At 41.1% G+C, this 22,855-nt stretch overlaps 1 protein-coding gene across 2 annotated transcripts in view; it reads left to right on the top strand.

The window, feature by feature from the left end:
• The window catches only part of pkn1a (protein kinase N1a), a 53,228-nt gene that overhangs the window by 28,349 nt on the left and 2,024 nt on the right, over window positions 1-22,855 (top strand). Inside the window, exons 1-22 of one of the 2 annotated variants that reach the window (XM_084340339.1) lie at window positions 5,057-5,112; window positions 5,933-6,127; window positions 8,092-8,197; window positions 8,973-9,121; window positions 9,643-9,763; window positions 13,653-13,798; window positions 14,267-14,474; window positions 15,199-15,393; window positions 15,718-15,827; window positions 15,938-16,081; window positions 16,403-16,478; window positions 17,005-17,140; window positions 17,410-17,494; window positions 19,617-19,693; window positions 20,164-20,239; window positions 20,444-20,535; window positions 20,894-21,070; window positions 21,306-21,368; window positions 21,545-21,621; window positions 21,737-21,879; window positions 22,424-22,531; window positions 22,709-22,789. In XM_084340339.1, coding sequence (XP_084196465.1) covers window positions 5,071-5,112; window positions 5,933-6,127; window positions 8,092-8,197; window positions 8,973-9,121; window positions 9,643-9,763; window positions 13,653-13,798; window positions 14,267-14,474; window positions 15,199-15,393; window positions 15,718-15,827; window positions 15,938-16,081; window positions 16,403-16,478; window positions 17,005-17,140; window positions 17,410-17,494; window positions 19,617-19,693; window positions 20,164-20,239; window positions 20,444-20,535; window positions 20,894-21,070; window positions 21,306-21,368; window positions 21,545-21,621; window positions 21,737-21,879; window positions 22,424-22,531; window positions 22,709-22,789 — 2,607 coding nt within the window. In that variant the 5' untranslated portion in view covers window positions 5,057-5,070. Of the gene's footprint in view, window positions 1-5,056; window positions 5,113-5,932; window positions 6,128-8,091; window positions 8,198-8,972; window positions 9,122-9,642; window positions 9,764-13,652; window positions 13,799-14,266; window positions 14,475-15,198; window positions 15,394-15,717; window positions 15,828-15,937; window positions 16,082-16,402; window positions 16,479-17,004; window positions 17,141-17,409; window positions 17,495-19,616; window positions 19,694-20,163; window positions 20,240-20,443; window positions 20,536-20,893; window positions 21,071-21,305; window positions 21,369-21,544; window positions 21,622-21,736; window positions 21,880-22,423; window positions 22,532-22,708; window positions 22,790-22,855 lie in introns of those variants that run through there. The other variant, XM_084340340.1, reaches the window with a different exon arrangement.

The following is a 22,855-nucleotide window of genomic DNA, read 5'->3' on the forward strand; positions in this document are numbered from 1 at the left end:
TTAGCTGTGACTTTGAGCACAGTCGGAGCTCGTCTGTCCTTCTCTCTCATCGTAGAACAAGCATCCAGCCACAATGGCATTTTCACCCAGTGTCATATTCAACAGCCCACACCGACGTCGACTGTGGACTGAGTGTACTGGAGCCCGAAGAGTACACAGATCACACCCTCTACAATAGCACAGGCTTCAGTCAGAAATGGGCTGAGCTCTGTGGCCTCACTCCCCAAGAGACATGTCCTCATGTTTCACTGGAAAGTGAGAGGGGTTTGCGTGTGTGAGTGAGTGTTTGTGTGTGTATCAGTGTGTGCATTCATTAAAGTGAATATCTGTTCTCCTATTTTTGTCCATGTCATGTACGCTTCTACAACCACGCCTTTGCACGACCTCTGTTTGGACACTATCTCTGTATGGAGCGGCCATTATCACTTTGTAGGAAAACTCCAGGCATTGTCCTCACAGTGTAGGACATGCTTACACTCCACACACACACACGCACATGCACTTTAACCCATGTTCTGTCTTGTCCTTCTCGTCCAGCCCTAGGCTTCTCCACACTGCTCACACAGTCTGATTGAATTAGCCTCGCTTGGCGCCGTTATATATTGAATTAGCTCGTCATTACTTCCCTGGACACCGCTGCTGAAGGTTCCTCCTCTGGGCTAGTCCACTAACAAGCTGCACGCAATGAGTCATTCATGCCCGTTAGCTGCTGCCATCTTTGTAGTATTACACTGGGTCAACAACTAAGGGGTGATTTAGAGTGTTGTTGTGTTTTATCAGCTTCCTCTCTTTCACTGCTGAGCTCAGTTCGCTGGCAAAGTGTAAGTCAAAGAAAAGTGCGTCAGATCCACTGCATGACGTGACGAATCATCTGGTGTTGCTTTTTCTCCGCTACATACATGTGCGTCGGAACACATTCTGTTGCTGTTAACACGTCTCTAACACTCGCTGTGATTGAAGTGACAGGAGACAAGTTCCCACGTGTTCCCACCAAGTGGACAAATGACACATCCTCAAGGGTGGAGGACCGATCTGAGTGAAACTGGATAATTGATTTGTTTGGACCAGAGACTGCGTTCTTTTTTGGTTTCAACAGTGCAAATACGCATCACTTGAGAGATGCATAGTTACCAAGTCAATAAACCTCATGTTACAGCCACGGCCCTAAGGGCTGAGTCAGGGTGATCAGAACTACTGATAGATTTCTCTGTAAAAGTACAGTTTGTCTGAAAAGGGAGGTTGAATTTTGTCATATAGAGATAAGAATGCATTAAGTTTCCTCCTCTTGCATAAGAATACCATTACTTTTTCCAAATAGTCTGATCAGAGCCTTGAGCCAGCCAAAAACGATGTCCACATTAGAGAGTTATTTTGCTTGTTCACCATACTTAAATATGATTTAATGTTTGTTTGAAAGCATTTATACAGCTTTAATGTCATGGTTATGACTTAAGAGACTGGATGTAACTACATAAAAAAAACTGAACTCTGCCCTATTCACCTGTTCTTCTTTTTAATGTTGCACGCCACTCTATGAATAGAGAAGATGGGAGGATGTGCCAATTCATGGGACTGTAACATTAGCGTATAGATTTTAAATGAAGAAATCACCTAAATATTACTGCATGAGTCATGCTAGCAGCTCTGTGAGGCTATATTATAGCACAGCGATGCTTTGAACCAAATGCTGATGTTACCATGCTAACACGCTCACAGCGGCTGTGTTAAAATGCTGTTGCTAAACCGGTGTAATGTTTGCCATGTTCATTGTGTTGACTTAAAGTGTTAGCATGCTAATTAGCAATAAATAGCTGAGGCTGATAGTAATGCCATTAGTTCTACAGGTATTTAGTCAAAAACCACAAATCATAAAGTATTTAAGCAAAAAAGATTTATCGTCTGATAAAATTTAAATCTCTTCTCAGCTTTGTATGAAAATCTATTCAATAATTTTCGAGATATTTCAGTCTGGACCAAAGTGACGGACTGATATTGCCATCCCTAAAACCATGCCACTAACATGGCTGAAAAGTAGCCGAAATGATCAGAAGTTTAAGTTTAACCTGCCCAATCAATTAAAAAGTAGACAAGCTGTGCAGAAAAACACCTGATCTGTATACTTGTCATGCACATTTAAGAATAGTAAAGTAAGTATCATATCAGTTGTAGTTCTTATCTTGTGAGGAGCAAACTTTGGATCTCTGCTGAAAGTCAGAATGATGATTACGCAGAGAAGAACTCAGCAACCTCTCTTCAGTTCAGTTACACAATCAGTTCACCATCTGACACAATCATTTGGCAGTAAGGCTGTAGATCACATGCACACTTTACCCAGGGAGGTGGAGATGTTTGATCCAAAGCATCTCATACAGACAACAGACTCTGCTGAGATCTATTGAAGCTTTCCTTCAAAGATTCTCAGATATTGATCGTTATGTCGCATTTATGGATAAAGTTTTAAACTTAAATTATTATTGTTATTTTACAATTTTAGTGTCATCCTTGGGATTTGTCAACATGGATGTCTGTTACAGTTCATACAGTTCTTGATTAATTTGAATTCATTTTGATTTATAAAGTTAATCCTTAATCATAGAACCTTAAGAGATTAGGGTTTTTCTTATTTCTTTTTTGTATCACAGATCACCTGATTTTATTAATGAAATGGACAAACAGATATGGTGGCATGTAGACAGATGTCACTAAAATAGTTATAATAATAATAGAGTTTTTTTTGTCCAGAGTGACTTTTCCCAACATGCATCCTAAGCACTTCCTCCCATGTTGCTGGATACTTTCTAGAACATTTTATGAACAGATTTTATTGTCACTCTGTGAGCAACAAATGAACACAGAATGAAATACTTACACTTGTCACTTGTAATATTTGTAATACTTTATTTGTGAAACAAATTGGTGATTATTTCAAAGGCTGTCAGACTTAATGTGAGCCAATAAGTGAACGGTTTCAGCCTCAGCAGACACTAAATGAAATGCATCATGAGTCATTGTTGCAGGTTTCACCACAGCTACTGAAGAATGATTATCCATAATTGGTTGTAAAACTCTAATACAGAAAAACATCTGCTGTGGACTTGGTGTTGGTGTCTGTTTGTTTATAGCCAGGAAATGTATCAGTCTGCTCACCCTAAATTCACAGAGCCTCTTTTCAGTTTACAGGAAGTTGAACTCGCCATCTTAAGTCGGTGTCGCATTTCTTTTCTTATCTAGGCTTAACAGATGTGCTGAGAAGTGAGACATGAGTCAGTTTCATGTGGAAAGACTGAAAAAACAAAAAAATGACCAAAAGATTTCATAATAAATCATTACATTTGTCATTACATAACATTTTCACTAAAGAGACTATTTTCCTAAAGCTTACAAGTTGTTGTGATCATATAATTAAGGCAAAATCAGCTTCATAATATATCAGTGTAACTTAAATGTTGCCTGTTTTTTGATTATTTTTTTTATCATTAAAATAATCTAGTGATCCACCACTAATAAAGAATCTTTAGATATTAATTTAGGTTAGAAAATACACATCAGTTCCAGCTCTTTAGCCAGCTTTCAAAACATGTGAGGCACAGGTTGATGATCAAAACAGATGTTGTGACTCTGCTTGCATGTTTTGTTTTCTACCAATCACCAATCATTTATTCCATAATCTGACACGCCTCAAAACACAGATTGTGCCTCGGCCTACATGATATGAGGAAAATCTGCGATGTGCGATAATGTCCTCCAATACTGCAATGACGATATTACTTGCTATAAATAAACAAATATTGAAGAAGCCATATCAGCTCTTCTCTCCTTCCTCGGCCATTGTGCTAGCTAACTTCACAGTCACCACCAAATTGACACCAATTAATCTGAGGCTAAATGACAGCTAGCTGGGACCTCATCTGATTAGCCAAATGATGTGAATGCACGGTTCATTTATCCACGGCTCCATCTGATTGGTCAAATGTGAAAATGTGACATTCGTCAGCACTAACATCACTAATCTGCTCATTAGTGGACAAAATGTGTCTTCAATTTTGGGAATAGAATAAACAGAGTGCCTTCCACACAGTCAGGGTATCGAGTGTTGCTTTTACAGGTCCCCCGGTAACAGCTTTTAACCACTCTAAGGAACCTAGCACATACAGTAGCACTTATGAGTTAAACAGGAAAGTTGACCGAACCTCATTTGGATGCTAAGCTTGCTCAACTGTTATTGGTGCACAGAGCGAAATTGGACGGGACTCGGGAAAGACTACTACTAAAATTACAGCTAAAATTTGATGTGTGACAAGCGATATGCATGTGAGATCTCCGTTATTGTGCAGTGTAAAGCGGCCTTAAACTTTCTGCTCACTTTACAATTTGGAGGATATTGTTGAAGGCTAGCATACTAACTTCACCCACTGCTGCTTACATACGGTAGAGAGTTTGTCCCATTTTCATATGACTCTATCCCATACAGTCTTTCTATAGGAAAAGGGGAATCACCACTGGGGGTTTGCAGATGTGGAGCCCAAAGGAAAAACTCTTACTCTCTGGCTTCGTGCCAGTACTTAGAAAACGCATCCTTCCCTCTTTCCACCCTCAAGATTGTATCACCGACCAAAGTGAGAGCAAAAGAAAAAGCTGTCGCAATTTACTTCAAGCCAGAAGTGATTCAATGATGCGTATAAAATTTGATATCATACAGGTTTACTGCCACAGATCCAGGAGTGATCTACCGAAACTTAAAGACTGAGGATGTGTTCCTTGATGTATGGATATGAGTATATGAGTCTCTGTCCCTCTTTTCTCTGTGTCTCGCTCTCCACTGACAGCAGCAAAACTACAGAGGAAACAGGAAAGGCCTGAGCAGTTTGGTGTCGGGACGGATATCCTCTCTTGGAGGCGTTCCCCCTCCTCCCTCACTTAACTCTCCCTCTCCCTCTCTTTATCTCTTTTTATCGTTTTTCTCCCCCCCAACCTGTTTTTGCTTTTGGTGTGGCATTAACTGTTCGGTCGAGCTGAGGAGCGTACGAGAGATCTCCGCTCCTCTCTAGTTTTATCACATCAGAGAGGACTATGTGTTGGCATGGTGACGAGGAGGATGAGGACAGCTCGGAGGTGAAGCGTTTGTTTGATTTGTGTGTTCCTGTAATAGTGGCTGTGATTTCTAGTGAATTGACGCTCTCTCTCCTGCTGTCTTCCTGATTGTTTGTCTGGCGTGTTGAGCCTCCACATCTCAGCCTGTAGTAAATTGCAGCTCTGCTTGAGGGATTATATTTTTGAAGCCACAGGAAGTAAGGAGAAACTTGAGCAGGAGTGGGGCCCAGTTGTTTACTGGCGCTAAAGTGTATATTAATGTTTTTCATTAAAGTTTATGGCATTTCTCACCCGGTGGAGAGAGATGGGTTCATGAGAAAGAGCTGGAAGAGGACGATGGGCAGCACAGGTCATGGGACAGATTTGTAATTCATTTTGAGGTTTATGTATAGTGTTGATTTTTAGCCCATTTGGCCGACAGACTGTCCTGGAAATGGTATTTTTAGTGGAAGCGTCTTGTAAGCAGGTTGGACATAAAGGATTTGTTTGAATTATTATAAACACTGACTGAGCAAGATTTTTGTCATTCCTCTCTGCCGCTCCTTCGTCTCTTTTCCCATCCTCCTCTAGCATTTTCTTGAAAGTTTTTTTCCTAGTATTTTACCAAACTTTGCCCTTTTTCCTCCGCCCCATCACTATCCCACTCTATCTCTTTCCTCCCATTAAGGCCTTATCCTGCTCACCATCTCTTCCTCTTCACTCTCAACACCTACTCTTGCCAGATGGACCGTGTTGTAAATGAAGCTTTGTATTGTCATGGCAAAAGTTTTATATATTGTTCACAGCAACATTGCCTGACTTCTTTATCCTTTTCCCTCCCTCTTTGTTCACCCACATTCAGAGTGACCCAGGTGGGCTGTCGGTTCTGGAGCAGCTCGGTCTGGACCAGAACTCAGATTTTTCTGACTCCAGCGTGCAGCAGCTTCTGGACGAACAGCGCGAAAGGATCCGCAGAGAGATTCGTAAGGAGCTGAAAATCAAGGAGGGAGCTGAGAACCTACGCAGGGCGACGACTGACAAGAGGAATGCTCAGCAGGTCAGCCACATGTTACAATTAGATCCTCGCGACATAAATCCACCAGAAAGTATTAGAGCCCAAAAAAAATCTTATACCAGTTAAATTTCTTGTTTTTTAAACAGGTTTCCAACTGGTAATGAATGATCTGAAATGACAAAGAGAAAGTCAGGTAGACACTTCACGAGGATACTGTGTATGAGAAAGCATCTTCCTGTGATAGACATCAGTAATAAAATGATAAGGTCGTGGAAGCGCTCTGATTTTTCAGTTGAAAAGTCATTGAATTTCACATCAGCACCACTGCAGGAAACCAGTTTAATGACTGCTATCTGGAACAGAGGCTGGTGATTCAGTCACATTCCAGTTCACCGGAACTGGGTAGACTTGCTGGTATGTTAAGTTCTTAGCCTGTGGGGACTTTGGTCATATGAAAAAATAAATAAAGAAAGCCAGAAACTTCAGACTGTTTTGACCTTTTATTTGCCCAGTCGTAGGCTCACTGAGCACATGTTTCCACGTTGTGAGGCAGGGCAGGAATGCCACACAGCCTCACACATTCCCTTCCTGTAGCTGCCAAGTACAGCTGCTGGGCACCAGTTGTGAGAAGATACATGTAGCAGCGATACTCGAGCAGCATTAAGAGAGGAATTAGTCTTGAGGTAAAGAAGTTCGACAGCGTGCAAATCCAACCCCAGTCAGGTACAGATGCAAGACAAAAAACAGCAAGGATCATCATGCGACTACAGGTTATTGTAAACCTCATATTCTTCTGTGTGCTTTAATAGATTTTTTCCATTATTTTCAACCTAAAAGCCAAAGTTGCTTCAAAATAAGGTTTAATTTAGCCAACTCGATGAAAAGATATCAAATTAATATAGAGAAATTCTAATATAGATAGCTGTTTATGCTGTTTTTTGTGAAGTAAAAATGCTCTTTAAATATCTATTATCCCTTATTATTTTTTTTGTTATCTCAGCATTTGTTTGTGTTTGGCATGTGTACCACCAGAAGGTTTTAGCAGTAATACAACTCAAAGTTACAGACAGACATTCAATACAGAAACAAAATAAAAACACAAATCATCAAAGTTAAATGTGTAAAACTGTCAAAGTGGTAGTCAGATTTTGAATACAAGAACATATTTTATACGAGTAGTTAAAAATCCCTGAGTGGAATCAGGCTGGACTGCTTCAGCTCCTGCTGTAGTGTGTGTCATGTTAGTGGATAAATAAGTGGGTAGCAGTCCAAGCACGGATTTATGAATGAAGTTCTATCAGTGTTGAGGTCTGCGCATGATGATGATGACCAGCTGATGAAAGAATACAGAGTACAGTGGTGTGTGAGGGGTTTACAACCGGTTATGAATTTCAGAGAATACGTGTGTCCAATGATGCTGATTCTAGTTTTGATGGGATAAAAGCAGAAAAGGAACATTAATGCAACTCCAGTCATTCACGTGTTTCCTGCACCTCTCTAAAATGTATGCAAATTACTTGATTTTATAAACATTACTTAATTTTATAAACAAATTGATGTTGCTATTTCAGGAACGCTGCCTGCAGTCCGGGAACTTGAAACTGAAACTTTCAGATGGAAGAAGCAGCTCACTGAACATTCAAGAAGCATTTCTAGGTCCTTATACTGACACGAAGAGGCATTTATTATTTAGATTTGGTTTATTTTGCAAAATTCTGATAGAAAGTCAATATCAAAATAGGAAACATTATACCAACACCTGAAGAGTTAAACTGATTTAATGGTATATAAAGTTCATTATTGTAGGGAAATGTGGTGTAGCACTGCTTCAACTGCTTTTCGTGACATTCTTGTGAGTGTTGATGATGTCAGCATGTTGGCCAACATTTCATAATTTGCTGCTTGGTTGATATACTGTCGTTTTCACACAAGAAATAAGATGCAGAATTGTAATTTCTTCTCCGAACCAGAGACAATGTTTCTCCTGTATTTGCTCTTGCCTTCAGGTCGACAGCCAGCTGCGGTCGTCTAACCGCCGGCTGGACAACCTCCATGCTCAGCTGCAAGAACTGGATGCTCACATTGTGGTGAAAGGAGGAGAGGAGAATAAAGGTATGTGTGTGGAAAAACTCTCACCCCTGTTGTCAAATCTGCCTTTTCCTTTGGTTCGTTTTGTCTCTGATATAAGAAAAAAAGTCAGATAAGTGAGTTGGACTGTGCTGTGGATCTGTGTCGTTTAGCATCAGTTGGAAAATTACCTTGATTTGTCAGGTAACTGATGCACAGGATACCTTTATTCATCAATATTTGGCACCAAGAAAACATGGAGTTTGAGTCCAGATTAATGTGTCTCCATCGTGGTGAGAGTTTATTGTTACAAACAACAAGACTAAAACACACTTTTATTTGAAAGCCAGTCATCAGTATATGCCGAGGGCAACAGATCTCCACTTGATAAACTGATGTTCATAAAGAAAAATATTTTAAATAAATAACACTTCCTCTGCTTGAACATGGAGTTCATATAATGTTGTAAATGAATCATGGCAGATAATAACAACACAGTTTTTTTTAGCTAACTTTATTGTAAACATCGTAAACTCTATTCGTAGTGAATTTAGATCCTTTGTACCACATGGAAAAATAATATTCCTGGCGATTTGTACTTTCCTTCTCCGACTGGGTGGGACAGTCTCTCCCAGTGGATCTGTTCCCATAATCCAGGATATTAGCCCTGTTCATGCTGCTGCAGAAATTCAAGAAAGCAACACTATTATTTGGCTTTACATGAAATTCCCCTGCGAGTACTTTCACCTCGGAGCGAACCATGTGAACCCTCATCTAGTTCCTTTTTATATCATCTCGAACCCTTTCCTTCGCTCCACAGATGAGTGTCCTCAGTCTCCCGGGGCTGAGAGTCGAACATCAGCCCACAAGGAACGCATCGCTGCCCTGGAGAGACAGCTCAACATCGAGCTCAAAGTCAAACAGGGAGTTGAAAACATGATCCCCATCTACTCCAACGGATCCACCAAGGTACAGGGACACTGACGTACTCCATGATAATACCAGAACACAGCTCAAAAGAACAATATATGAGGCAAATACCATACACATAATGAACACAACCGCAATGTAAAGAGCATTTTGTAGGTTATGGTACACGTTACAACCTCCCCCAGCTGCCTGATACAGTAATTGACAGCGTGTGTCTTTTTGCACCTTCATGATCCATAACCTTGCAATCTGCTGACTCAGATAAGATAATCTCTAAATGTGTATGATGTGAGACACACATGATTGATTACTTCAAATATCCCCTCCCCCTTATTTTCTGCAGCGTGTTTCACCTTGCCATTCGACCTTGTTCCACACCTCCTCTTCCCTTCCTGTTTCACTACTTATACAATTTTAACACCCATTGTGATCAATCAAAAGAAAAAGGGAAAGGATTAATGATTCCTCTGTGTTGCTCAAAGTGTTCCTGGTATTATATTGTTTACCATTTGGCTTCCTTTGTCATGATTTGTTCCTTGTCTTGTCTTTGCTCCCATCAGGACAAGAAGATGCTGCAGACGGCCCAGCAGATGCTGCAGGACAGTAAGACCAAAATTGACATCATCCGCATGCAAATCCGCAAAGCTGTGCAGGCCACTGAGCACAATGATGACACACAGGGTGAGTTTGATTTGCTCAATGAGCGAATACGATGTACTGAGGTTAAAAAGTGGTCCCAGTAATGCAAAATACACACTGTGGTAATGATTTCTGATCAAAAAGTTTACAATATGTTGTCTTTGGCTCAATATTTGGTTTCATTTTGAAAGGTTAGCACTCTTGGTTTTTGGTTTTCTCAAAAAGTAGTACCAGGTGCAGGTAGCGAAGACAAATGGTCCCATAACATTGGGAAAAAAAATCCTCCGCATAGTCAATATACTTTACATAAAACCATCTATCTATAAGTAATTTTGTTTTGTCGCAAATCACACGCTTTACGGCGATATTTTTCATCACTTGGATGGTGCTTTGGCCCTTCCAATTCCAGATGCAGGCAGGACATTTGTGTAAGGCAACAGAAACAAACATGGAGGAGAGTAAACGTGAAACAGAATGGGATAATTTCGAACAGGAGTAGGACTCTGACAAGCCAAGACAAAACAAGGACATGGTTTGGGTATGAAAAGACTTGAGACTGACCACAAAACTGCACTTTGCAAATGATGCTGCAGACCGATCCTCTTAAATATCTGCAGTTGTTTTAGCTGATGTCTTTTAGATCATTATCTGGATATTGTCGAATATGAGATGTTGGTCATATTACATTTTTAACTCACATTTCAGAGGAAAGTGAGCCATGTGAGCTGTGTGTTTGAAGACAGTGGTCAGCTGGCATCGACAGGATGCTTTTCATCTCTATCTTCATGTGATCTGCGGCCATGCTACAGTCCGCTGTGAGCAGCAGCTGCAGACAGCAGACACACAGTAACATAAACAGATCAATAAAGAGCCGGCCCAGTGTTTTCACATCTCACCGCCTTAGTTTTGTGGGGAAAAAGATGAAGAGAACGGTTGGGATTGATGCACAGTGTACTGTGTGCATGCGCGCGTGTGTTTATATGTGAAAAAGACACAAAGCCGATGAAATGGCCCACCTGGCACATTACCACAATCAATCAAATTCACACACAGATGTACTGAAAAAAATCCAACCCTCCAACAAAAGGACCAGCAGATGAAAAGTGTCTTTTCACACAATAAAGGCAGAGAGCCGCTCTCTCTCCGCCTCTATCTCACACACACGCAACATTAAAGTGTTGTGTGTAGAAGCAGAACAAAAACATTCTCCAGGAGGGTGGTTGTGTGTTTTAAATTTGCCGAAACAAACAAACTAATGTGTCCTATTTACTTTCTTTTCTTTGTGACACACACTCAGGCTGATAAATGCTATTTCATAGCAGGTGATTGATGATTGGGCAATGAGTTATGTGGGATGATGGTTTGGTAAAATGCAGCAGGAGAGCAAGGAGGGAGCGATGGGAGGGGGTAGAAGTAAAACCAAAAAACAGATTTTTTTTTCAGAACACAGTTGGTGTATTCCCTGCGGGGCCATCTATTCCTCTCTGCTCATGTAAGAGGCAGACGATGGCTATTAAGAAAGTGGCTGTCTTTTCAGGCAAAGAAGCTAATGGCCATTTGGAGGGATGAGTTAAGGGCCGTACTTTATCTCTCTGTGTCCTCAATGTGGAAAACCTACTTGGTTTATTAATGATCTAAAGCTCCTTCCACTGCTTTAACGTGATAAAAATAGTATTATGCATGTTAAGGACCGGATTGAGCCATGATGATTTTGTACTTACTGGCAGCTCCACTGATTTTACACATCAAACTTGTTTACGGGTCAAGAGGAGTGCTACAGCGAATGTGGAAAAAGTTGTGTAAAGCCTCCAGAGGGAGTTGCGTGAAGTTTAATAAATTGCCTCGAGTGGTCTCACTTGAGTCCGCCTCAGTTGGTGCTAAAGACTTCAAGTTAGAAAATGAAAAAAATGTGGGAGAGTTGGTAAGAAGTGAGCTTATCAGACCTCTGTAGCTCTTCATCTCTGCTTCCAGCTACATTAGCCACCACTAGCATAACACACCTGAACCTCTTGCATGCGTGTGTTCATGTGACCGATGTGAATTTTCCCAGTAGCAAAACAAAGTTTTTTCTGATTATTTCCACACTACATGAACACACAGTCTGACTGAACTGTCTGTGTTCAAGTTGCATTGTTGGAAATGTAGGCAGCAGTTTTTAAGAAACAAGTATGTGAGGAAGAAAGAAGGTGATATCTCTGTTGCAACGATTTTTATCCATTCTTTATAGTTATCAACTGTGCATCGTGACCGTGTTATAGGAGTATTATGATAAGTATTTTAATAAAGTTTAGTTTTTCAAAGCCTTAACTTCTATTGTGCATGAATACATGAAGAGCATGTGCCTTTCTACACTTTCTCTGCAGGTATTTTATTGCCTGTAATGATAACCTCAGGATAAATGTTCTTCTCTTGTACGGGTGTCCCACATAGTCTCTGGCTCTTTCGAGGTTATTCTGTCTTTCTCCTTTAAACCACACTCTCACTCATACACACACAGGGGTTGTGTGTATAGTGTACACAGACTGACAGTCTCCAGGCACCACACCCGGTGGAGGGGTCATCTAGCAGGGTCTGGGCTCCAGGCAGAACACCTTATTAGGAGATAAAAGCATCCACATCCACTTCCACCCCTACCTCCCCCTTTTCCTCTCCTTCTCCTCCCGTCTTATGCAGCATTTTAACAGCTCATAGGTCATAAAAATCATGTTTAATCACTCCTCCTGTGTCCTTTTGTCCTTCCTCGTTTTTAACCTCCTATTTAAAAAAGCCACATGCACCTTGTTTTGAATGCTGCTGATCCTGTTGTCCTTTTCCTTATCTTGCGCCTCCTCTCCCTATACCAGTGTGCTCCTTTTGTGCTTATTGCCTGCTGTGAGAGGCTGCTACTGAGCCATTAAGCTAACCACTTAGCTGTAATTGTGCTTCACGGGTGTGACTCTGATACTGACCCCATGTCTGTCTTCCTAAGTAAGGGAGCTTGAGGATGTTTTTACCTTTTGACTGATAGCATTGCTCCTAATTTTCTGCTGTCATTTAGCTAACATTACCACGTCTTTCCATTTAAGGGGTGAAATAAGCAGTTTTCCGTGTTTATCAGTGGCATTTTGAAGTGGCTGGAAATATGACAGTATATTAAACGTCAAGTTTTTGCCTTTTTGATGTCGGTATACGATTTGTTCAAAAGCGTTTTTGTATAATTTCTGCACAGACCTACAAGCATGTCGTCTTGATTTACTAAACCATTTATAATGTTTACAGGTTTTTCCATTTGCTTTATCACATCATGATTAAATAGCAACATAAAAGGCAAGAGGTTCAGTTTTATATTATCACATTACATTTTCCACACGACTTATCTATCTAATTTGGGGTCGCTGTAACCTTTGGCAATAGCAAGAAGTATTGGACAACAAGCTATTACTACTATAAATGTTGAGATATCACTCATTTGTTTGTTTTCACTGTAGTTTAACTATCTTGTGACTTTATGTCGGCATAATTTAATTTAAATCTCACTGAAAAAAATGATCGTAAAAAAGGAAACATTGGACTAAAGAGGGTATGTCTTCGCTCTGTTTGCTTTTAAAGATGGGACTGAGAAAGTCATTTGGAAATAATGATGTTGTTTACTGGGGAACACTCAGAGGCTGCTCACCTCCCTCCAGGCACTGCTAATGTTTTCTTTGTCTGACTCTTGAGTAATGCATGACATGCATTAAGGCATTAACCTAACTTAGTATGCCCAGGGGAGTTCCCTGCAACATACCGCTGCCAAAACAAAAGACTGAAGTCTCAACATACACCTGCCAAGATCGAACTTTACAATATAACTGATTTAAGCAGCATCCTTCGGACTTTTCAGCCTCAGTTGCATTTTGTAAAATTGTCTAATCAGATGCAGTAATGTCTTTTATCCATTTTGGCGCTGCAGGTAACCACGACCTGTGTGGGGTGGAGCTACGCATTGAAGAGCTGAGGCATCACTACAGGGTGGAGCATGCTGTGGCTGAGGGGGCCAAAAACGTGATCAGACTCCTGGGGGCCAGCAAGGTCCAGGACAAGAAAGCCCTGTCTGAGGTTAGACCGGACACACACACACGTTAACGCCTTTAATGTTCTTCTAACTTCTTAGTCTATAAAACATATAAAAAATTGTGAAAAATGTTCATCATAATTTCTCAGAGCCCAAAGTGCCATCTTCAGACTGCATCTTTTGTCCAACCAACAGTCCAAAACCCAAAGACTCTTCATTTAATGTCATAAAAGACAAAGAAAAGCAGCAAATCTTTATATTTAAGAAGCTGGAACCAGCAAATGTTTGCATGAAAAATGACTGAAACTTTAAATGATTATCAAAATAGTTGGCAATTAATTGACTTTCAACGCAGCATGTCATTGCAGCTCTTGTGAAAACATGACTAAAAATATAATTAGAGGGCTAAATCGTGTGCTTTGTGTGAGTGGATAGAGAGGTAATAGTTCACTTAATGTCCAACCGGTGGATGTATCTGTGTATTAAAGCTTCTCTGTGTCGGTTCTCTGTAGGCGCAGTCTCGTCTGAGCGAGGCGTCTCAGAGGTTAGACCTGCTAAGGGACTCTCTTGACCAGCGTCTGGCAGAGCTGCCGGAGGACCATCCCAAGGCCAGTGTCATCAAAGAGGAGCTGGTCCTGGCCTCCTCACCTGCCTTCGGCCACGGAGCCCCCTACCTCCACAACCAATATAACACCCTCAACAAGCCCTCACCTCTCACTGGTACGTAAAACACAAAGCTAAAGGCCGAAGTCAGAGGTGTTCATAGATCAACAGTGACTCAAACACGGAGAGAGTACTGTACATGATAAGATAGTACAAATGTGTTCACAACACACACTAACACACGTGGAAACTACAGAGTAGCGTACTAAGTGTCTGTGTTGAGGCATCTTACCAATCAAGGTTGGATGATGTTTTTTCTTCTTCTGCTATTTGAAATGAAGAGACTTTTCAGTTTAACCTCAAGGAAATGAAAAGAGTTCAAAGGAACATTTAGCATTTTCGCTCTTTTTTTTGTGGCAGTGTGGTTATCCTGTGTTGAAACTAGAACGTGTGCTGCACCCACATTTACCGCTTTGATTGTTTCTGTTCATTGTTTCGCACACAGCTCTGTACAGAACATGAACTTGTCCTTGAACATGCACATAGATGCATTCATGTGGCCAAGGACTTTGGGAGACATTTTATCAGTTTGAACACGATTCAAGTGGTCATAATTATAGAATAATGAATGCAACATAGAACAGCTGATTGAGCTTCATGTCCCATCATTTATGTCTGTTTGTGGACGAGAAGGCATCACAAGATCTTTGTTAATCAAAAACAGGTGTGGCGTTTTGATTTACAGACTTGTATTAGTCTTGAATCTACTAATTTATTTATCTGCCTTTGGTGTTTGTTGCCTTCAGTTGGTCATACCTGACTTCTCTTCCTCTGTCCTCAGGTACCCTGCAGGTGCAGCTGCTGGGCTGTGTGGGGTTGTTGGAGGTGGTCCCAGGTCGCAATAAGGGGACAGCTGTCATGCTGCCCTGCCACAGCCCCGGAGACACCAGGTCATTCATGAGGGGCAGCAAGGGGCTGTACGGACGTAGTGGCTCAGTCAGCGGGAAGACGCCCAGCAAGACGGACGAGCTCTCCTGTAAGTGTGTGTGTGTGACTCTGTGTGTTTACGCAGGTCTTGGATTCATTTGAAAATGTTCAGTATTGTTTGCGTTTTAAGAACAACATACTGCCATTTTTTGTGCAATGTAGCAAATCTTTATTTACTAATATTGACTTTCTGTCACCATCACTTCGTTGGTGCGTTGGGTACTGTAGGTCACACATGATGTGACTGCAACATCAGCAAATTTAGTTGAACTAACTCAAAACCCTGTGGTCAGGGCGAAAGTGGCAGGTACCGTATAGGAACGCACCTATGGAGAGGATATAATTTGCTGATCGTGTGTGTGTGTGTGTGTAGCTGAGGTGAGTGCAGTGCTGAAGCTGGATAACACAGTGGTCGGCCAGACAGCTTGGAGGACTGTGGGAGAACAGGCTTGGGATCAGACCTTCACTGTGGAGCTGGAAAGGGTCAGTATGTGATACACACATACATCTGCACACACATAAACACATAAAAGAGTGTGTTTAAGTATCCTTTTATTAACCATTGGGTGCCGGTGTGTCTCTGTGTGTTTTAGTCGAGGGAGATGGAGATGGCAGTTTACTGGAAGGACTACCGCTCGCTGTGTGCTTTAAAGTACGTGAAGCTGGAGGAGTTCCTGGACAACCAGAAACACAGAGTTCAGCTGGAGCTGGAGCCTCAGGGCCTGCTGCTGGCCGAGGTACACACACACACACACGCAAAAACATTAAATGACACACAGAGCAGCAAAAAATGTGAAAAGGGACAGCCACACACAAAGGTTGGACACAGATGTCCTTGCATACATCTCACCTGTCTATGCAAGCTCTATAAATACAAAGATATTCAAATATGCACACATACACCTGCCCACACACTAGCTGTCACACACACCTGTGCTGTAAAATACTGCTTTGATATATCAGATTGAAAGGTTCAATCGTCAGGGTGTGATGTCTGGAAATAAAGTCTGGGTGTGACGTTTTTATGTTTTGATGTTTTGTGTGTGTGTGTTTTTCAGGTGACCTTCTTCAACCCGGTCATTGAGCGAGTTCCTCGCCTTCAGAGACAGAAGAAGGTGTTTTCTAAGCAGCAAGGTGAGACAGACAAGGAGCAGAGAGGAAACACAGAAACATGATGATCATTGGTATAATTACTCACTTTTTTTCTCTGCAATCTGAGTACATTTTAAATAGAGGATATTTAGAAATTAACAAACAGCAGTTGTTTAAACTATCTTAATGAGAAAATGAACATAACTAGAAGGGAAGAAACATCACAGCCAGGATTTTCATTTAGGCCACAGCACCACCTAGTGGTGAACAAATTATCTTGTTTCCTCACAATGATGAGCTCTTAAAACAAGATGTAAAAAAGGATGTTAAAATCAGGCAATAACCACATAATGGAGAAATTAAGTATGAAAACAGTTCAACCAAAGCCTGTAGTGTTATTTGAGCTGAGGTAGGACCTGAAACTGGACAGCAAGTGTATACAAGAAAACAAATGATAATGGTGGAAATGTAAAACTCTTACGTTGGAGTAAGTGAGAGGGATTAATGGTGGTCTGTTCTGGGAGACATGTAGCAATGACTCTATGTCTGTGTGTACGCGTGCTTCCAGGCAAGGCGTTCCTGCGAGCTCGTCAGATGAACGTGGATATTGGGACGTGGGTGAGGCTGCTTCGAAACGCCATTCCCACCGTCAACAACTCAGGAACCTACAGTCCCAACGCACACAGCCTAACACTCAACTCTGGGTGAGACATACACGCAGCCATTACACTCAAACAGATGAACATGCTGGAGAAACACTCAGCATCTACGTGTGTTTGATAGCTGTCAGTCAGACTTTGCTATCAACCTCAGCATCATTCCTTGAACCTTGTTCCTTGTGTTTCCTGGCAAAGTATAAAGCATGTGATGCTTTCTCTGCCCCACGTCTAACAACCCTTTTGTGTTTGTTCATTTGTCTGTCCTGCATCACTGTGTTCGTCTGTTTGTTTGTGTGTGTGTGTGACTTTTTTAGGGAGGTCTCAGTGGAGAAGTTGAGTCTGGACAGCGACTCTCCGATAAGAGGCGATTACAAGAGAGACACGGACACAAACACCCCGGTGAGACAGACAGAGAGAGGAAGTGTGTGTGAGCGCAGGGGGTTGGTTTACTAAATTAAATCCACTCTGTTAGCTTTGGGATGAAGGAAATCTATTTATATGACATCGAATCAAAGCCCCAAACTTTCATCTACAAGGATGACTAAAACTGTTCTGCATTCAACACCAAGATGGGGGTTAAATCAACACATGGACACCTGATATTTTGTCCCTTTAATCAGTGAATGTTAAAAAAATCCACAATGGAGGCAACAATAATTATAGTTTAGGTCAAGTTTGGATTATGATTTGCAGCTAGACATAACATTTATTTGGGTTTCTGTTATTTGCAAACAAGAGAAAACTATTTGAGCTGTAGTCATTGAGAACAGTGTATACTGTATTACATGTTACTTCTAACATGTAATATTGTACATGTTAGTTTCTTTCATTCAAAAGTAATAAGGTACTTTACAATATTACTATCTGTATAGAATAAGGCATTACCCTACCCTGATTACACTACTTTTGTGTTACTTTCAACAAAATAAATGCTAAATTCCTCAAAATATTGTTTCACAGTAGGTAATTAAAACACAGAAGCTAAAATGTATTGCTGTTCATTACTAATCCAGTGGGGGTGATATTATACAGCCTAATGGAGGCTCTCCTCAGTAGCACAGATCTGGACCGTTCATGCATTCCCAGCAGTGGTTACCACTATGTACTAAAATCGCCCGCTGATATTACAATAGCGTGATGGTGATATAGAGTGATTAAATAGCCCCAACCTTTTTAAATAAATGAATAGCCTTGGACACCAGGATGGGCAGGCAGACAAAGGATCAAAGTCTGATCAATAATGAATACTTGAAAACTTGAGCCATTTCTCGCTTTAGAGAGTTCCCTTTGCTTCCCAATACAAAGATTGCACCTGAGTATTATGTATATACAAGTTTAACTCTGCAGCCATTTCAACATTTCACCAAAACAATTCATCTCTGGGGGAGATTTTAGCATCGTGGTGCATTGGTGTAAGTGGCGTCGTGTGGAGAACGTATTTAATTATTAAATCTTTAAACAGTTTTTCAGCGTGTTACTCGACATGGTAACTGTAATAATATTACCAAAATCCTATTTGAAATGCATTGTATTACTCCATTACTGCTTAAAGTAGGATAGTACTGAAACTCATTACTTTTATTACACATAACCCCAACACTGTTTAGATCACTATAAAAATGTAATTGAAGTTTTCACTAGATGGGCTCTACAACAGCTTCACATTGCTGCGTTCATGTTGTATCAGCGGTGTCCTAATTACCAGTTTTCTTACAGCTTAGGATCAAGTCAGTATGTTCTGAAAGTTCTGAGCAACTTATCATGTAATACGCCAAGCGCCAAGAAAAACAAATCAAGTCAGTTTTATTCATGAAGCCCACTATCACAAATCACAAATTTGCTTCAGGGGACTAAACAACCTTCAGACCACTCGCAAACTCCAAAGCTACGCTGAACAAGGAAACGATGGAAGAAACCAGAGGATAAATCCTTCTCCGAGGATGGTCAGATAGGCATCAACATAATAAAATCATGATTGTCCATACAGACATTATAGATGCCTCATGTCAACCAAAGTCTGTTGTTTATGTAATTAAAGTCCAATTTAATAGATAAAGTTCGATAATGCCAGTGTGCAGTATCTTTAACAACCAGTTTACAATCATGCAGCTCTCTTGAGTTGTCAGAGTTCACAATAGGAAAACAGTTTGATTTTATTTATTCGTCTGTTTATTTTATTTTATCTCCCTCCATCGCTCCGTAGGCCCATACTGATTCATCGCTCAGTATACAGTAGTGTAGATGTAGTTTATAAGATAGAAAGGAGGTGACTTGTGTGACTTGAATGGATTGTTGTGTACTTGATCGCATTGTCTCCACAAACTAAGCACTACTGCACGATGGTCTGTATTAGGTTTAAAAGCCAGACAAAAGGCGAATCCTCCTCACTGAAGAATGTTCATGTGTCTCATCCAAACTGAAATCATGTGTCTCTTGTCTTCCATCTTGTGTCCTCTCATCTTTCTGCATGTTTCTGTGTCTTTTCCTTCGTGTCTCTTTCCCTGCTCTCTGTCCCTGTCAGGACCGACTGCCAGTCATTGAGCCCTTCTCCCCCCCAGACCTCACCCCCGAGTGCCCTGTCCGAACCCCGTCTGTCAGGTACACACACATGAACATTACATTAACTGCATTATATTTTTGGATATAATTGCTACAGTGTCCTTGTCCGTGTTTATATATTTTATATATTAAGTTCTATAAGAGGCCTGTTGAAGATATCTGAAGACATTTTGCACAACACAGGTGTAAATAATAAAATTACTAATGGCTGAATTCCATTTAGCTGCTTCTGTTTCAGTGTCCTGGTATTGTTCATGATGACTCACTGTCATGACTTACTGGGACATTTGAATAGAGCAGAACCTTCATTAATGTTGATTCCAGTCAGAACTTCTGCTGTGATAAAGTCCTAACCATTATCATGAGAATGGGAGTACTCGACCCACGCTTACAGTTTCTGTGTCTGCCACGACCAACTTTGCTGTTTCGAGCAGTTTGTATGATTTTCAGTCTGTTTATTTTGGTGTCCACTATGAATGTTCCTGCTGACTGCGTGTCCGTCTCTCCAGTAAGCAGAGGAAAGGTCCTCTGTCTCTGCAGGACTTCAGGCTCATCGCTGTTTTGGGCAGGGGACACTTTGGGAAGGTACAGTTTGGAGAATGGTCCTTTTGTTTGTTTGTTTACTTGATTGTTTTGTAGTTGCAGGTTTAAATCATGCAGTTCGGACTTCAATCATAATATCTAATCAATTTAAAAAAGATTAGATGTCTTCTTCATTTAATCTATAGCCATGCATATCTAGAGGACTTTTTCAGAGTCAGACATACTGAGCTGCACGTCTGTCTGCAGGTGTTGCTGTCAGAATACAAGAAGACGGGCACGATGTACGCCATCAAAGCCCTGAAGAAAGGAGACATCGTAGCTCGGGATGAGGTGGAAAGGTGTGTGTCGATGTGTTATTGCGCTGTATGATCCTGTGTTTGTGTGATTGGTTCTTGTTTTTTCTTTAGTCTGGATCTTTGGGGATACATTTTACTGTATTTAATCAGTGCTGCTGTGCCTTGAATCACTGTGATTACAGTTCATCGGTAGGCGAGTGTGGGTGTCTCATTGACCAGAATAAGCACTCTAATTATGTGTAAATGTCTCGTTTTTTTCCTCTCCTCCGCTCAATCCTTCATTTATCTCTTCTCTTCTGCATCCTCCCATCTCCACCTCCTCCTTCACACCCCTACACTTCCCATTCCTCCTCCTTCTCCTATTCCTGTTCTCCACCCTTTCCTCTCCCTCCTCCTGCAGTCTGATGTGCGAGAAGCGCATCTTCGAGATTGTGAACTTGTCGCACCATCCCTTCCTGGTCAACCTGTTTGCGTGCTTCCAGACTCCAGAGCATGTGTGTTTTGTGATGGAGTACACAGCAGGAGGCGACCTGATGATGCACATCCACACAGATGTCTTCACAGAGCCACGAGCCGTGTATGTAACATGTGTGTGTATGTTTGAGAGAAAGGAAGTAAAGTCTGGAGGACCCTGGCTGCTAAAACCAGTTTTTTAAATGTCCTGGTGTCCAGTCCGACCAACAAATCAGTTCATTTAGTGTCATTTCCAGTAAACAAAACCAATGTGTTCAGTTTTGTAGTCATTCTGATGTTTACTTTTCTTTGCCTTTTTATTGCAGGTTAGTAATAATGTTTCTTTGGTTTGACTTCAGGTTTTATGCAGCCTGTGTAGTTCTTGGACTTCAGTTCCTCCACGACCACAAGATTGTGTACAGGTGAGTGGAGCCCACCAAACCTTTTCTTCTCACATGATAGTGGCGTGTATAAACAGACTAAAAAAACGTTTTCATTTGTTGTTTGTTTGTATGTCTTTTAAACTCCTTGTGTACTCTCAGCTGTGCTCGGTGAGATACTGCAAACAGAAACTGATTTTTCCCCCTCCATCTCATAGAGACCTCAAGCTTGACAACCTGCTGCTAGACACAGATGGTTATGTGAAGATCGCTGACTTTGGACTGTGTAAAGAAGGTGGATATTGACGTTACCGACAGACGAGCTTATTTTATTTTCCATGTTACATCAAGTCCAGTTTGCCTGCTGCACATACTTTCAAATCATTCATCTTTCTTCCTTCTGTCCGAAGGAATGGGCTTTGGTGACCGGACCAGCACGTTCTGTGGGACTCCAGAGTTTTTGGCCCCAGAGGTCCTCACAGATACATCCTACACCAGGGCAGTAGACTGGTGGGGCCTGGGGGTCCTCATCTATGAAATGTTGGTGGGAGAGGTAAGAAATGGTAGACTGCAGCTTATAGAAAGCTCTTACACTTTCCATAGAGTGATAGTCTAACAAAGGTCGTGTCTTGTAATATCACATTGGTGGTTTCACAGCAGAGCTTGGCGTACATGATGAACTGGATGAATTTGATCAATTTCAGATCTTTTGTAATTTATAAAATGTTAATTCAACAACAGATTAAATAAATGAAGGATGGGTCAACTTGGTGAATTAGCAGGACTAAAACCATACAGTATCATGTTACTGCAGTTTCCCATAGTGTCTATTATGTTTCCTGTTACTCTGTACTGTAAATGGCTCAATAACAGATCAAAGGTGACCTTAATATCTGTAAAGAAAAGATGTAGGTATATATTAAGTGTACTTAATGTCTTCAGTCATAGATGCCTTATTTATATTCTTACTCACCTTTGCAGAGAAAATTAGATGTTCACAATCACCAACAACATCTGTTTGTCATGTTACATGTAATTAATAATTTCGGATCTCTGAAATAGATTGAATTAAGTGTGGTTTGTGTTTGCGTGTGTAGTCTCCTTTCCCAGGAGACGATGAGGAGGAGGTGTTTGACAGCATTGTGAACGATGAAGTCCGCTATCCACGCTTCCTGTCCACTGAGGCTATTGGCATCATGAGAAGGGTAAGAACACACACACATATAAATGCACACTTTCTCCCTCTTTTGCAGACTTCCTGACTCATGAACAATACATGAAAAATGCTGCACATGGATATGAAACCACAGAGGTGACACAGTGATGTTTGACTATAATTTCCCTTTATGATTTCTCATTCTCGTGTGTGTTTTCATGAGCAGCTGTTGAGGAGGAACCCAGAGAGACGACTGGGCTCTGGTGAAAAGGATGCAGAGGAGGTGAAGAAGCAGCCATTTTTCAGAGTAAGTACACTTACGCTGTTTTGTTTTATGAGAAGGAAGAACTGTCGCTCCCTCTCAGGTGTTTTT

The sequence above is a fragment of the Pagrus pagrus genome (genome assembly GCF_965226575.1).
Source record: "Pagrus pagrus genome assembly, chromosome: 2".
Classification (NCBI taxonomy): Eukaryota; Metazoa; Chordata; class Actinopteri; order Spariformes; family Sparidae; genus Pagrus; species Pagrus pagrus.